The sequence below is a fragment of the Rhinatrema bivittatum genome, chromosome 1 (assembly GCF_901001135.1).
Source record: "Rhinatrema bivittatum chromosome 1, aRhiBiv1.1, whole genome shotgun sequence".
Classification (NCBI taxonomy): domain Eukaryota; kingdom Metazoa; phylum Chordata; class Amphibia; order Gymnophiona; family Rhinatrematidae; genus Rhinatrema; species Rhinatrema bivittatum.
This window is the reverse complement of record NC_042615.1, coordinates 699,968,946-699,985,009: the sequence shown is the minus strand read 5'-3', so window position 1 is coordinate 699,985,009 and position 16,064 is coordinate 699,968,946. Positions and strand designations below refer to the sequence as shown.

Genomic DNA, 16,064 nt, shown 5'->3' with positions numbered 1-16,064 from the left:
ACAGGGGTATGTATATAGTGGCATCAGCTTTCCTGTTTCCATCTATTAGGGGAGGTGCATAACCCCACTGGTCGTGAATTAACCTGTCTACATACTGAGACAGCTGGTCTTATAAATGCATAATTTTTAATTGGGTATGGGGAAAGCATGACGGGGGTGGGCTGACATCTACTGGATGAAGTAGGGTCAATGACTGTTGGGTTCTGAAGGGAGCCCTGCTCCATGGCCCCCAGCCCTGGACTGACACTAAGGATTGGAGTAAATAAATTGGGAGCGGATGTAAAATAAGAAGAAAAAAAGATCCTCAGTATTTGTAAATGAAGGCTCATGTGGCCATGCTCTCTATATTGGTTCTGAGCTAGAACCCCAAAGGAGCACGAGGAAACTGCTGGGTCAAAATAAAAATCAAAGCCCCCTACATTTAGCAAAGGCTCCCAGCCCCTAGTGCTGCATATTTGTGTTCAGAATGACGGTGTGTTGTTTACTTAATAGAAGTGGCAAATCGCCTGGCTTCTACGAATCTGGAAATAACCAGTGCCTGTGATGGTAAGCTGAGACAGGTATCCACTACCCTACCTCATTCATCTAGTAACGTTTACAATGTAACTTAATATTGGCAAAATAAACATTAGTAGGAGCTGATGCTGCACTTTGAACAGTTAATGTAAACAACGAAAAGTGCAGACAAACTTTGGTTGATCCAAAAGGATTTTTTAATTTGTAATCATATGGCAACTCCACTGTTTTTTATTAATTGTACCATTCCAATGCAAGATCAAGGTCCCCCGACACGGACCCCGTGTTTCGCCCACTGGCTGCGGCGGGAGGGACAACACCGTTAACCAAAGGTTCTTATCAGTGTGTAAGTAACAACCATAGATGTAGTTTTGTTAGTTGGAGGGGGTCGGGGAGGAAGAGCTAGGATAGGAAGTCGTACTAATGGGGGATCAACTCACCACTCGCTTGGAACATTTGGCGGGGGCTACTACTCATGTTCCTTCCCCACCCCAAAACTATACCTATGATATTAAGTTCTTTAAAGATCACGCCATGCTTTTACTGAACCTTTGGAACCAGGTTCAGATCACAGCACACTCCTATATCAAGCAAGCTTTATATTTATATATATATATATTATATATTTATATAAAGCAAGCTTTATATTTATATTTATATACTCAAGCAAGCTTTCCCAGACACAATCTAATATCACGTCATAGATACAAACCAAGGACTTCAAATATTCAGCCATTAATCATGCCATTTTTACATAGCATTTAATTTATTTGTATACCGTTCAACCGTTTATTCTTTCCTATCTCTTCCTTCTTATCCAAGTTCTGCTACCCTTGTTATTTGTAACTGCTCCTTTGATCACCACAGTTCTAGTTGATGTATTTAATGCACCCCCGTTTCCTGTAAACCAGCAAGATATGTGCTCATGATTGCCGGTATATATATATATAAATAGATAGCTAGCTAGCTAGCTAGCTCTCTGTGTTGCCAGGTTTTCATGAAAGAACAAGCACTTTTTTCCAAAAAAACAAGCCCAAAAAAGCCCAAAACACATGAGATTGAAACATTTTATTTTTTTATAGCAGTTAATGCCCTCACATACTCATACCCCTCTCCCCAGCCCCCCCTCCAAGCAAATCTCTGGCCCCAACACTCATTCCCACCTCCCTAACCCTCTCCGAGCACATCTCTGCCCCCACCCCTGGCCCCCCACGCTCTTTAGAGCAGTCGCGCATTATCACGCCTTGTTGAATGACGTTGCCCTCAGGCTTCATGGGCTCTAATAGGTCGAGGAAAGTATTGTGACGCCCACCCTTTCGCTCACGTGATGCAGGAAGTAGAGTTTATTTAACTCCGGGTCACCATGGGCAGCAAAATGGCAGCGGCCAGTAGGGTCGTTCAGGTGAGGAGAGTAACGGCGATTTCTTCCTGACGGGGATGCGAGAGGAGAGGAGAGGAGAGGGGTTGGGGACGTGATGCCGAGCACAGACCCACCCTTCTCGTCTAAGTAAATTTTTTGTATTTTATTGTTGAACTGCATTTCTAGATTTATCCTGACTTATAGAAATGTTACACATGAGCCTGATTGTCGCAACCCTCTGTGACAGCGGCATTTCCCAGCAATACGGACTTCTTAGGGTCAGGTGTGGTAGGGTCCTGACGTTTCGGGTCAGCTTTAGAATTGGTGCAGAATGTGACCGTGTTGTATAAGTTTAACTCGTTTTTGTGATTTCTATTTCGTTTTGAGTTAATTTTTCGTAATTGGTCGCTTTTATTTTCGATAAACAACCACACACCTTCACTTGTGCTACACGATGTTGTCTTGCTCTTATGCAAAGTTATATCCCAGCGCTGAACATTGCACTGCACCTAAAGCCATAATAGAAATATACCAGTCACACATGTATAGCTATATTAAATAGTGATGTATGCACCTACGGACAGACTTAATTCTTTATTATGGCAGACTATTACTTGGGCCTGTTTTACTCAAGGGTGCATGGACAAACGCTTTTGGATGGGCCCCTTTTATATTTTCCAAACTGATTGCCTCACTCCCTCTCCTCCCTAACCCCAGTATGCTCCTCTGTCCCTGTTGATATGATGTTGCTGACCCATAGCTGCAGCTTTCCGACTTTGCACTGGCTGATGGGATGGCAGACGCGTTCTGCTGCCACCTCTGAGTCCATACTGGCAGATGTAAGCACATTCTGACCTTTCTCTGCCCCCATCCCCGCAGCTGATTCAAGCATGCTTCTACCTTCCAACCCATGCAAGTGACACATTTCCCCAAAAAGGGTTACAAATTCCAAAGGGCCATAAAATATCTTTCGATAGGTTAGCTCCTCTGTTCTCTCCCCAATTCTTTTGTTTCCTTGGGGGGGGGGGGGGGGGGGAGAGATAAGCTGGACCCAGGTAGGCATTGGAAACCTGTGTGTATGTTACCCTTGCTCTTTGGGGACAGGAACCTGGACAAAACAGGCAGGACTCACTGGTTGGGTGTTCAAAATATTTGCAGATATTGTTTGAAGAAAAAATATTGTATAACTAAAATGTCTAAGTATATCCAGACTCCTTGTCTTTAGTGTAGTACATGTTTAACTAGTGTATCCCTCTGTGGAAGTGTCCCTTGTTACTGAAACTTGGGAACTGTAATCCATCCATAGTTTGGAATTAATATACATCCCAAGGTGGCTGGTGTATCCTAACCAGGACAGATTTTCTCTTCCCTCACAGTACCTGATGTCCAGAAAGGCACTCCCTATCTTCACCTGCCTGTATCCCAAGGTGGATATTGCGTTTGGGGATCTCCTCTTTGGAGAAAATGAGCTCTTACTGGGCAAAAAGGGTAGCAGCAGAAACACCTTCTTTCCCACAAAATATGAAAATTACCCAATACAGTTTCACTTGCTGGATACTGCAGTCTCCCTCTTGATGGGTCAAAGGGGTGTATAGGTCCTTCCTGCACCTCTGGAGAGGGAGTTACAGCCTCCCAGAAGGTACAGGTCAAAACAAAAAATCCTCACTCTTACTTTAGGAAAATTACAAAGAACAACTCTGATTCCCTCTAATCTATCACCAAGGACTGGCAGGGCAATGTCCTTCCCTTTTGCTAAGCTGGGACCTAAGAATGGAGAACACATTGAAACATGGCTTTCCCTCCTGAAATGAAAACTACACTGCCTCCTAGTCACAAGGTCTAACACTCCCCCCCCCCCCCCCTTCCTTATGCCTAACAGAGTGTCCATTCCTGCAAGCTTCTGGGGAAGGTGCACTGTTGCATGGCATAGCCTTTGATGCAGATGGATGAGAATTAAGGGCTGTGGACTAGTGCCATCTGGTGGAGACCTCATAGTATCTACACAAGAGTGGTATGAGGTGCCTTCTTTATGGCCCCTGTGGGCTGGCTGGTGCATGTGTGGTGATAAGGGCCTTGTGCTCTGAATAGAGCTGTGCAAGTGTATTAAGCACCCTTGGTGAATTGTTAGCCTTGGGAAGGGAACCCCATCCAATTGACTTTCAGGATCATAGCACCCCTCCCCCAACAAGATCTAATCCCACCACCAACCCCTCACTAAATGACCCTCTAAAAACATAATTGGGCATCACACTTAAAAATTTAACTTTATTTTTATATATAAATATATAATAGATATTTCAAAAATCATGCCTGTGTTTAATGTCTGTAATTTTGAGGGATAGATTGCAAAAAAAAAATCAAGAAATACATTTATATATGAAAAGAAATCCATAATTAGTTCAAGGTGATCACTGAAATAGCTAACTGGCCTGGTTGGCTGGGCAGAAATAGGATGTTGAACTAGGATGTAGAAAACTTGGCTCTTCAGAAAAGCATACAGCGGATCTTGTAAACTGTTGTGATCTACTTTTAGAACGATGTTATATAAAATGCCTAAATAAATAAATATTGCCCTTACTACTCGCCAAACAAAAGTAGGGTGTCTTCACCAAAATAAAAAAATTATTTGAAAAAATAGGTGTCATATAACAAGATGCCTATGCTTTCACTGTCATCACACATCAGTGATTAGACTATGTCTAATCACTGATGTGTGATTAGACTTATAGTCTAATAGATGTGATCTAATCAAAGAATATAATCGCACACCTAAAAAATGCTTAAATCAAAATTTAGTGAAAAACTTTAAAATCAACAAAATATAACTTTTATCTGCTCAGCATTCAAAAACAATCCATCTGTGCATGAAAGTGACCAAAGTCCAGCTATATCCACCTTCCAGCTACAAACAGTCCAAAGTCTATTCCTGTGTATCTCAGTAGGTCCCAATACTTGTGTTTCTGTAATCCATTGCCTACTCTGGGGGAGGCTCTCTTGGGTTCTTAACATCAGAATTGTGTATTGCAAACAGGATGGAAACTTATCTCAACTGACAATATATGAACTGGGAGTAGAGAGAGACAAAATGCTCTCTTAAAATCTTTTTCAAATGGCAGGAAATCAAAATTAGAACAGCGTTGGCAAAAACAGAATCTAGTGGAATGAGAATATAACATCACTGACCAATAATAAAAACACAGAACAATCAAGTTCATTATTGAGCTCCTGAGGTGCCACTGTCTGATGTTTATAGATCCATTTCAGTTTACATTGTAACAGAAGGCGATTATGGTCGCCCCCTCATGAAAAAACAGGTACCATATCAATCACTGTGAAAGTCAAATCAGAAATGTGTATTCCTTAGAGAGACAATGGGATATCAAAGGAGCATCCATCGGCTCATTATGGAAACAACTGTGGTGTTTGGCCAAATGTGTCGGCAATGGATGTAAAATCTTCCTAACATATAAGTTGCAGGGGCATTTGATAATATATATTACCCCAGCTGAAGCACAGTTCTGCAGAAATTTTATCAAAAGTGTACTAGTTTCAGATATAGAAAAATATGACCCTGAAAAAGATTGACCACATATAGAGCAATGTCCCTTTATATTTAAAATGTGTTAATCGCTGGCTTCTCCATAATAAGTTAATGGTAAACATCGACAAAACTTGAACTCTCTAAGATGAGTAAATTCCCCCTTCACACTATTCCAGTTTCATTTGATTTTTTTTAATCTTTATTTATAATTTAAGACAGTTAATAAGTTAATAAAAACTTGACAGGAAATGGTATAGAAAGACCAAAAACAATTTAGAAGAAAACAAAACAATCCTATTATAGGTACAGATCTCAACTATACTCTATTAGTCCACCATAATGGGGGTAATCCAATAGAAAATATGCAAAACAAATAACATCAAATTTGACAATGAAAGAAAAAGGCCTCACCACACTAATGTGAGCTCTCTGAAATTACTGAGAGGGGTGTGGGGTGGGTTCCCCCTCAGATTTTGCTGAATATATGTAGGGGGAGCTCTGTGGCCTGAGCCTTATAGAAACATAGAAATGACGGCAGAAAAAGACCAATCGTCCCATCCAGTCTGCCCAGCAAGCTCTGACACTTATTTTCCCATACTTAACTGTTTCACTGACCACCAAGTTCAGGGCCCTTGTTGGTAACTGTTTGATTCAATTTTCCTGCAACTCCCTGCCATTGATGCAGAGAGTAATGGAGTTGCATCAAAGGTGAGCATAAGGCTTAATGGTTAAGGGTAGTAACCACAGCATCAAGCAAGTTACCCCAATGCTTGTTTACCCAGACTGCTCAGATCCATGCCTTGTTGGTTGTTGTCTAAATGTAAATCCTCTTTTCCATGTTTCCCCCTGCCATTGAAGCAGAGAGCAACACTGTATATGCATTGAAAGTGTTGTATCAGGCTTAATTGGTTTAGAGTAGTAACCACCGCAACAAGCAAGCTACCCCCATGCTTATTTGTTTACCCAGACTGTGTAGTTCAGTCCTTGTTGGTTGTTATCTGAATGCAAATCCTCTTTTCCACATTTCCCCTTGCCGTTGAAGCAGAGAGCAATGTTGGAGTTGCATTAACCATGTGAAGGCTTATTGAGTAAGGGTAGTAATCACCAGATAGTAGCCTTCTTTCCTGCAAGCCACCCCCCATGGCTCTTCTCTTCATTCCCATCCTCTAGCCTTTATGGATCCACAGTCTTTATCCTATGCCCCTTTGAAATCCTTCACAGTTTGTCTTCACCACTTCCTCCGGAAAGGCATTCCAGGCATCCACCACCTCTCCGTGAAGAAATACTTCCTGACATTGGTTCTGAGTCTTCCTCCCTGGAGTTTCAAATTGTGATCCCTAGGTCTACTAATGATATTTTTCCAATAGAAAAGGTTTGTTGTTGACCATGGATCATGAAAACCTTTCAAGTATCTGAAAGTCTGTATCAATCACCCCTGCTCCTCACGTTACTTTACTATGCACCTGTCTTCTTCCTCCTACAGTGATGTCTCTGGCCACCACCACCATCTGGGGGAGGGGAGGGGAGAAATTACTCTAGAACTGCTGAAACCTGGAGTATTTTTTTATGTAAACAAAATGTGGTGTTCATGTTTGTATTTTCTGTTAGAGAAAAACTGAAATCCTGTGCTTTTTTTGCTATCAGCACCCTATGTATATAAGTAGTGCTTGGTTCAGCGATTCTTTGGAGGTCTAATACAATGTATTCTCCTGCTTTAGGCTGTGAAGCCACATGCACAATTAATCAAGTTTCCTGAGAGAAAAAACAGCCCTAGGCCTGATGGTGAGTTGGTGATATTTTGAGAAGGGGGGGGGGGGGAGGGTGAAAGAATTGGACAATCTTCCATGTATTATCTTTTCTTGACCCAAAACAATCTTTTTTCCCCATTTATTTCTTTCATTCCTGATAGCTCAGCTAGGCTGAACCCTTCATTCCTTCACTTGCAAAGCTCAGCATGCCAAACGGAGCAGATAGAGCCTTTCTTGTACCATCATGCTATAAAAGCACCTTTACTAAGAGAATAAGTGCTTTGTTTACAGTATTAGCATACTAAACAATAGAACAAAATATTTACTGATCTAGTTGTCCTTGCAGTCTGGTTGTAACTAATTATCAGGCCAATACAGTTGGAGCGCATTGTTAACCTGCCCTTGGACGCACGTTTTCCCTTACCCCTTATTCAGTAAGGGGCGGAAAACGCGCGTCCAACCCGCGGCACCTAATAGTGCCCTCAACATGCAAATGCATGTTGATGGCCGTATTAGGTATGCGCACGGGATACAGTAAGTAAAATGTGCAGCCAAGCCACACATTTAACTCTAAGAAATTTGCGCTAGTTTCTGCCGGCACTGGGAAAGTGCACAGAAAAGCAGTAAAAACTGCTTTTCTGTGCACCCTCCGACTTAATATCAAAGAGATATTAAGTCGGAGGTCCTGAAGGGTGTAAAAAGTAAAAAAAAAAAAAATTTAAATTGGGCTGGCGGCTGTCAGGCCGAAAACCGGACACCCAATTTTGCCAGCATCCGGTTTCCCAGCCCATGGCTGACAGTGGGCTCGAGAACCGACGCCGGCAAAATTGAGCGTCTGCTGTCAAACCCACTGACAGCTGCTGCTCCGGGTCAGAAGGAGGTGCTAGGGACGCACTAGTGTCCCTAGCGCTTCCTTTTGCCCGTTTCTACCGCACCACCTAATTTACATACTGAATCGCGCGCACCGGCGAGTGGGCGTTGGTCCGCTCTCCCGCGTTTTTACTGAATCGGCCCATAAATCTCTTTATTTGCTGTAAACAAGTTTATGCTGAGAAAGGGGTCATTGGCAAAAGTTAAGTGTTTCAAGGAATGAAGACAGAGAGCATTGTTCTCAAGCTGCTGGAAGTGATTGACATTTTATATTGTACCGTTGACTACATTTTTCCTGATTTATACTGTCCTTATTTTATATTACTGATGCATTAGGAAGTTTGTTTATTTAAATATTGTTTGCTCTTTTAATATTTGGGAGGTTTTCTATTCCAGTGCAAGAAGCATTAAAATCAATGCTATTAGGATCCACAGCTTCACAATCTTTAGGTGCTAAACCTCCAGGTCTTCACAATACGTCACCCTTAAGCAAAGTGCAAGGCACACCAGATACTTTGGACTTAGTAAGAACATTACCTCAAAAATACCGGAGGAAAGCGGTGTCTGCAGAGGAGATGGAATATATTCAAGTAAGCAGTTTTACATTTCTGCTGTCATTTGAATTTTGTACAAGTCTCCAACATCTTGGATACACGTTTATGCTTCCTATGTGTAGTGCTATGGCATATGATATTTGCCTCTTCCTATTTAACAGCTTTCTGAAAACACATGTTTTCTAACTGAAGCACTGTGCTCCATGACCCTGTGAAAATAGCAGGTCAAATGTTTAAGTAACAGCTGCACTGCTGTTCCTGGCTTTTTAGATAATTGTGGTTGGACATAGGAAGGGTGGGGGTGCAGGATATAAACCTAAAAGGGGATCTTCATGTTTAGCTTCTCAGAAAGGTGAAGTACAGTGGAGGAAGATGATAAAAACTGTCTTGGATAACGAGTGATATCCTACAGGCGATCACACTATATGGCTGGCAGCTGGGATATATCCGTAGTAGTGTGTACAGGGTGACCAACCGTCCTCTCGTGAGCCACTTACGGCTCTCTGAGAGTTAAACTGTGGCTTTTTGAATGCCACCAGTGACAGCAGAGTCAGCAGCTTGCATGGATCCGAAGGGATGAAGAGACAAGTCTATCCCTGCTTCCTGTGGTGGCAGCAGCAGTAGCAGTCTCTCTTGCCATCTGCCACCATCTCACAGCGGCGCTGCAGCACTCCAGCGGACCGCCTCAAAGGGGGGAACCACAGTGGTTGTATTCCCTTTCTTCACTGTATTGACTGTGAGATCTTAGGGAGTCAACCCCCAACCACTTGGGGCACTCATTAGCTCAGTGAAAGGCCTGGTCCTGTGGTTCCTGCCTCTGCCAGATCAAAGGATAACAACAAATGCCAAGCCAATTAGGCTCTGTGCCACATGGCTTAAGGCTCTTAAAGGAGTCCCGTGACACATGTAAGTAAACATTATCTCCTTTACATGATGTTACTGGCCTTGGGTGCCAAAGGAAAAAAGAGGCAGGGATGTCATCAGCCAGGAGAAGGAAAGGAACTGCTGCCTTTGGGGGAAGTGTAGACACTATAAGAAACAGACTAGGGTGGAGAGGGGGAGCTGAAAGAGACATTGATAGAAATAGTGGGAGAGATTGAGAGAGAGATCAGTAGTGATATGGGGAGGGGAGAGAAATTGGTGAGGATGGGGAGAGGGAAATGAGAGGGAGACCGGGAAGTCTGAAGTGGGGAGTTGAGGGAGAGGGCAACTGGTTGGTGGAGATGGGGTGAGAGAGAGAGGCTAGTAGAGGCAGGATGGGGGAATTAAGAGAGAGACTAGAGGCAACAGGATGGGTGGGAACGAGAGACTGGTAGAGACAGAATAGGGGGGCATTGATTGAAAGGAAGAGAAACTGGGACTAGAAGGTTAAGAGACTTGGCCCTTTATTTGACATTTTGGAAGGGGAGAAAAAGGGAGCATCCTGCCCTCCATTCCTCAAAAATGAGGCTGCCCTCTACTGTGCATTGTAATTTTGTGGCTCTTGGTGTGTGACATGTTGGCAGCTTCTGCTATGGAATAAAGCAATGGATTAAAGTCCTTATTGGGTTCCAGTTTTGTCTGACCTCCACACTTCCAGTCCAATTGCTTCAACCCTGTTCTGTACTGTTTGTGGGGGAGTTTAAGGACATGAAACCAAGGTGCCCTTCGTTTCTGGTACATCTGCTAGGAATTTGTTCCACTCAAACTAACGTCCCTTTTTCAGTTTGGGTATTTCAGTGATATTGTTTGGCCAAGGAACACAGACTCTGGCTGCTTTTGGAACCTGGAGCAAGTGCATTCTTTGACTTTCTGGTAGATATTACTATAGGGCCAATATCCAGAATGCCATCCCTTCTAAGGAATTTGAGCTTTTTGTCAGGCTTGGCTAGTCTGAGGAGCAGGGATTGAGCCAAGGCATGGAGACTAGGATTTCAGTGTGGGAACATTCAGCACTGTTGCTAGAGTATCCTGCTGGGCCAGTACTAAATATTTTTTTTTGTCATGTACTTCAAACTTTTACCATTTTATTATGCCAATTGATTGGAAGATGCTGTTACATGACATTAGTTCACATGGGGGTCATAGGGAAATGTGGCAGCTGACTACATGCATGGGAAGTGCAAGATCTCAAAACCAAAATATGGCTCAAAGCATCCATCCTGCATTCTATTAATTGTGATAGGTTGCTCCATTAGTGTATTCTAATATGTAACAAGTTCGAAACTAGAAACAAGATACAAAGACATATTTCCCTTCCTTCTAGCAAATGGAAGTCAGCACTGGAGATGGAAAGTTGGCAGGTAGTTGTAATTTTGCACTAGTTCACACCAAAATCACAATTCTCCAACAACTTTTAATCTTGTTTCCCTGTGATGAAATCCTAAACTCCATTTTTTTTTAACCTGACTCCTGCTCCTCAGGACCAAGTTCACATTCCCTGGACATTGGTCCTTTGTAATATCTACCAGCAAGTTAAAGGGTGCCCTTGCTCCAGGTTCCAAAAGCAGTCACAGTCCCTGTTTCTTGGCCAAACAATTGTCACTGCAATGGCAAAGAGCACTTTGGCTTCAGATCCTTAAACTCCCCCAATCAAAGAACAGAGCAGGGTAGGTCTGGAAGTATGGGGGTCAGAGGAAACTCGGGGCCTTTAAAATAACTTTAAATCAATTGCTTAACTCCATAGCAAGGATATAGTGGTTTCCAAGTTCCAACACACAGATAGACAAACCATTGACAATTGGCACACCTAGAAAGAAGGTTAGGTGGAGCATTTATCTCTCTAGACAGTTTCTGAGGGGAATCAAAGCTCGCTGGTTGGAAAGGAAGGGTGGCTGTCGCAGAAGGACATGTAAAGAACAACTCATTGAGGAAGGTAGTGGGTAGCAAATAGAACAGCTTCATTTAGCATCACTGAGCTATTCATTTTTGCATGCCACGTAGTAAGAGCCATATTTCTCTGTTTGCTTTGTGAAAGTTGCCACAGAAAATGGCAGTTAAAGTGGGATACTGTAAGCAGTATCCCAAAGAGCCTAATTCCTCACGGTCTTCTCCCATAGGCACAAAATGGGAGCAAAGTCTTAGGGCATCAGGGTTATCATAGAGCCTGTCTGGAAAGCTCCCATTTTATAGAACCAATTAATGGGGACCCGTGGACAAAAATATTGCCCAGAGATGGAGAGAATATTACCAGTTGACCTTATAGCCCCATGCAAAAGATTTTTCCATCCACTTAGCAGATGGCAGTGGGAATTGTGTGATGGAGGAAACTGATGTGACCAATTTCTGACTTTTCATGAGCTGAAAAATATTTGCAATGACGGCAGATAACAATTTTGAACAGAACCCTTAGCTTTTACAAGTTTCTTTTTTTTTTAGAGGGCGGAGGGGAGACACGGGGTTAGTATTTTACTGAGCTTTAAATTCATACTTGTATCTTTCATTTACCCACGATGCAGTGTTTGCCATAGCTAGAGATGCACATTTGGGAAAAACAGGTGTTTGCAGACAAGAGCCCTCCTGCCAGAGGCAAGCACTGCAGGTGAGAGCCTGCAGTGGCATCCGACCGCTCAGGGGGCAGGTGGCGTCCTTCCAGTTTGTGTTCGGTGACTAGAGCAGATTGTTATTAACTCTATACTTCTGGGGAAGTCTCTTTTCTTACAGCACTGGTACATGCTGCTGCTGCTGCTGCTGTCATTGGGAAAAATAATAATAAATCCAGCACTTTGTGCAGATTTTATAATTAGGTAATGCTGTTTGTTTCCACAAAAATGGAAGGTTAATTTGTAGCTTGTCTTTTATAGCTTAGATGGACAGATATAAAAAAAAAAAAACTTGTGCAGGATTTAAAATAAAACAATTTAAATAAGTAGACCAAAAAAGGTGGATGTAGGTCGACAGTCCTTGTTTTATTTTACAGTGGCTCTTTTGAATAAAGAGTTGAAGGGTGCTATTGGCGGTTGGGGTCCCTAATACATAGAAGGGACTATGCACTGAAACCCTTAGCGTGCACAACAGTAAAAATCTAATATTCACAAGAAGATGCCACTTTATGCATTAAATTTTAGCATGTGTGTGCAAAAAATAGCCTCCATCACACATGAACATTATTAGCATGCTACTTAACCCATTAAACTGTAGCTTCTAGGCGTTCATGATGCTTGTATGCTAAACTAAACATGCACTGTCGTCTTTTCCTCATGACTCAGCCGTCTTGCTACATACCTGAATAAAAGTAAGTTTGACATCTGGTGCTGGTTCGCAGTACCAAGGGCAGGCAGAAGAGCATCTGGACCCCAGGATAGGAGGTGAAAGAAGAGACTTCCAGGAAAGGAAAACCAGACCACAAGCACAAACCTCAGAGGTTTGCCAGAGAATGACTGGCCATCAGTATGTGCCAGCATATCCATCCCATTGTTGCCAGGGAGGAAACTCTGCCAGCTGAGAGTCAGGACACTGGCATCTAGCAATCCCTCTCTACTAACACCCTGTAGTGGTATGGCAGTAATTGTATATTAACAGCTGTTCATGCTGAACAGACTAACCATAGCAGTAACAGTGGTCATCGCCACCTCTCAGCAAGGCTAGTTCAGGCGACTGACCACTAGCTCCCAAGGCAACTCCCCCCCCCCCCCCCCCCCACCACTCACACTCATACTTGCACACACACTCACATTCTTGTGCAGCATCCATGCCATTTGGGAGCAGCAATCTCAGAGGGCCTCGAACCAGAGGTGGAAAGGCTGTTGTTGCCTTGTGAGCATTCATCCTAGTTCCTACTCAATGCCTTCTGTGAGATAGGTACAGCTCAACTGCTGCAGCCTTGCCTTTATTGAGATACCTGTGTTGCAGACTGTTTATACCATATAGGACATAGAACACATGCAGGACAATGTTTCAGCACAATCATGGTATGTATTTGGAATTGATGGGATGAATCTCTCTCTGCAATATCCTGCCCTATACCCACTGTGCAATATAAAATGTTTCAAAACCAGATGTTCTATTGGTGAGCCTTTGGTTTGAAATAATTTTCTTGTCTAAATTTGGAATGGTTTTTTTTTTTGGAAGTTCTCAAGTGTGTGCTGGTGTCTCTTCACTCTGGCCTCCTTTATCTCTCCCCTGTCCTTTGCTTCACAACTTACACAAGGTCTCCTGTTTTAACAGCCACATGTGCTCTATCAGTAATCCTCCAAGCATCCTGTTAGCTGAGCCCTTGAAACAGCATTCGCGCTAAAAAGTTAACACACGGACCGTGTCAAGATTATAGGCCTTAGAGTGTGCTGATTTTTCATAGTATGCTATTAGCATGCAACTGCTAAAGTCTCATTTGCATTGGATGCTCCTTCATTTGCATGCTAATGTCTTTTCAGACTGGTTTAACATGCACATGAGGGACGTTTTGCACACCACACTACTTTTTTGTGCACGCTAAGCTTTGGTGCATAGGCCCCATAGTTAATGTAATTTATCATCATTGAAAATAGCCAGAAGAAGGCTGAACCCAATGGGCCAAAGTGCTTATTTTTTCAGTCTAGAAAGCAATAAAGTTAGATTGCTAATCTTTCCAACAACTGTTTTTCATACGTGTATTAGCAGCTGTAGCCCCAAACAGAATCCCACCATAGTTTTCAATTACAGTACTTCAGTCAGAAGCAGAGTTAGAATCCAGGAGTTCTGCCTTCAGGCCCATGATCCCTCCTCCCTCTGTGATAACCCTATTTTTTTTTTCCAGCGAGGTGGTCCAGAGTGACAACCGAGGAACCTTCTGCTTACTGCCAGTGGGGAATTGCTGGACTCGTGGGGAAAGCTTTTGTCAGCATATTATACATAATTGTACGCTAAATAGTGTTAATAAAGAGGAGTGTACACTTCTTGATAGCTTGGAAAGTTAGGACATTTGTATTTTTTCTAAGTTATATTTCTAGGTAATGCATATCTGTAAAAGGCTAATTTCAGAGATTATATCTGTACTTCATATCTACACTATTAAAAACTGATTTTTCAGTAGGCCAGTAATTTGCTGACCTACCATCATATTGGACAAGAACTCCTGTTCTTTTTATTGAAATCAGTTGAATGATCAAGCTTGGGTTTCAGAATTTTGACCTTCAATTATGCAGCATTAATGTTTTATATTAATCTTGTGTTGCTTTTCTGTTAAAGGTAGTACTAGATTGTAATAACCTTATGTTAGGAAACTGATTAACATGCTGTTGTATTGGTTAACTAAATTGCCTTTTTTTTTTTTTTTCCTTAAAACAGGGTGGTAGACATCCTGTTTAGAATAGATCAGGAGAAAGAAGTTGCCTTTGAAGATAACTCAGGATTCGTTTTTTCCTGGGCTGATGGAAAGGTCTATTACCCATCAGCAGGAGACCTTCAGTGTGGCTGATACTGCTTGACTGGTTTAGATCACTGTTTCCCCAACCCTCACCTGGAGGCACACCTAACCAGTTGGATTTTCAGGATATCCATAATGAATATGCATGAGAGATTTGCATTCATTGGAGACCAAGTCTATGTAAATCTGTCTCATAAGTACATAACATTTGCCATATTGAGTCAGAACAAAGGTCCATCAAGCCCTGTATCCTGTTTTCAACAGTGGCAATACAGGTAACAAGTACCTGGCAGGATCCCAAGGGGTAAATAGAGTCCATGCTGCTTATCCCAGGGATAAGACATGGATTTCTGCAACTACACCTTAATGATTTATGGACTTTTCCTCCAGGAACTTGCCCAAATCTTTTTTTAAATGCAGCTATACTAATAGCTTTCACCATATCCTCTGGCAATTTAATTCCAGAGCTTAATCATTAGTTTTAAATGTGTTGCCTAGTAACTTCATTATGAGTGCCCCAGTCTTTGTACTCTTTGAATACTCCACTCATTAAGTTAGACTTCTATCATATCTCCCCATCATTGTCACAATTCTGAAAACCTGACTTATTAGGTGTGTCTCCAGGAGAGGATTGGGAAACGCTGGTTTATAAAATATATCATGATCAAAAGTTCTTCAAACCCATGATGAATGTAGACCACCTGATTTATTCACTAGTGTTTGCATACATAGGAACATGCATATTAAACTCGGGAATGGAACCCCAAGACTCTCCATGCTCATTGTCTTAGAATACAGATGGCCAAATATAGGACAGGATTTTGGGATATCCACAATGAATATGCATGAAAAAGATTTGTATGCACTGCCTTCACTGTATACAAATATATCTCATGCATATTCATTGTGGATATCCTGAAATCCTGGCCTGTTTGTGGCTCTTAGGGGCAGCCAACTCCGGTCCTTATCTTAGAAACTTTGACTTTATCTCAGGGCTTCCTAAAGCTGTCCTGGAGACACCACAGCCTATTGGGTTTTCAGGATAGCCACAATTAATGTGCATGAGATAAACTTGTATACCATGGAGACTCAGTATATGCAAATTTATCTCATGCATGTTCATTGTGGATATCCTGAAAACCCTACTGGCTAT

The 16,064-nt window shown here is 42.3% G+C and overlaps 1 protein-coding gene across 2 annotated transcripts; it reads left to right on the top strand.

Moving 5' to 3' along the window:
• The first annotated feature begins 1,835 nt into the window (after positions 1-1,835).
• Positions 1,836-15,232, top strand: MRPS36 (mitochondrial ribosomal protein S36). Of its 2 annotated transcripts, none has more exons than XM_029575731.1 (4): positions 1,836-1,918; positions 7,136-7,199; positions 8,432-8,625; positions 14,833-15,232. In XM_029575731.1, the coding sequence occupies exons 1-4, from the start codon at positions 1,880-1,882 to the stop codon at positions 14,851-14,853; spliced, it is 318 nt and encodes a 105-aa protein (XP_029431591.1). In that variant the 5' UTR covers positions 1,836-1,879; the 3' UTR covers positions 14,854-15,232. The 2 variants fall into 2 exon arrangements, with proteins under 2 accessions (XP_029431591.1, XP_029431599.1); XM_029575739.1 differs by lacking the exon at positions 14,833-15,232 and adding an exon at positions 14,303-14,611.
• The last annotated feature ends 832 nt before the right edge of the window (positions 15,233-16,064 follow it).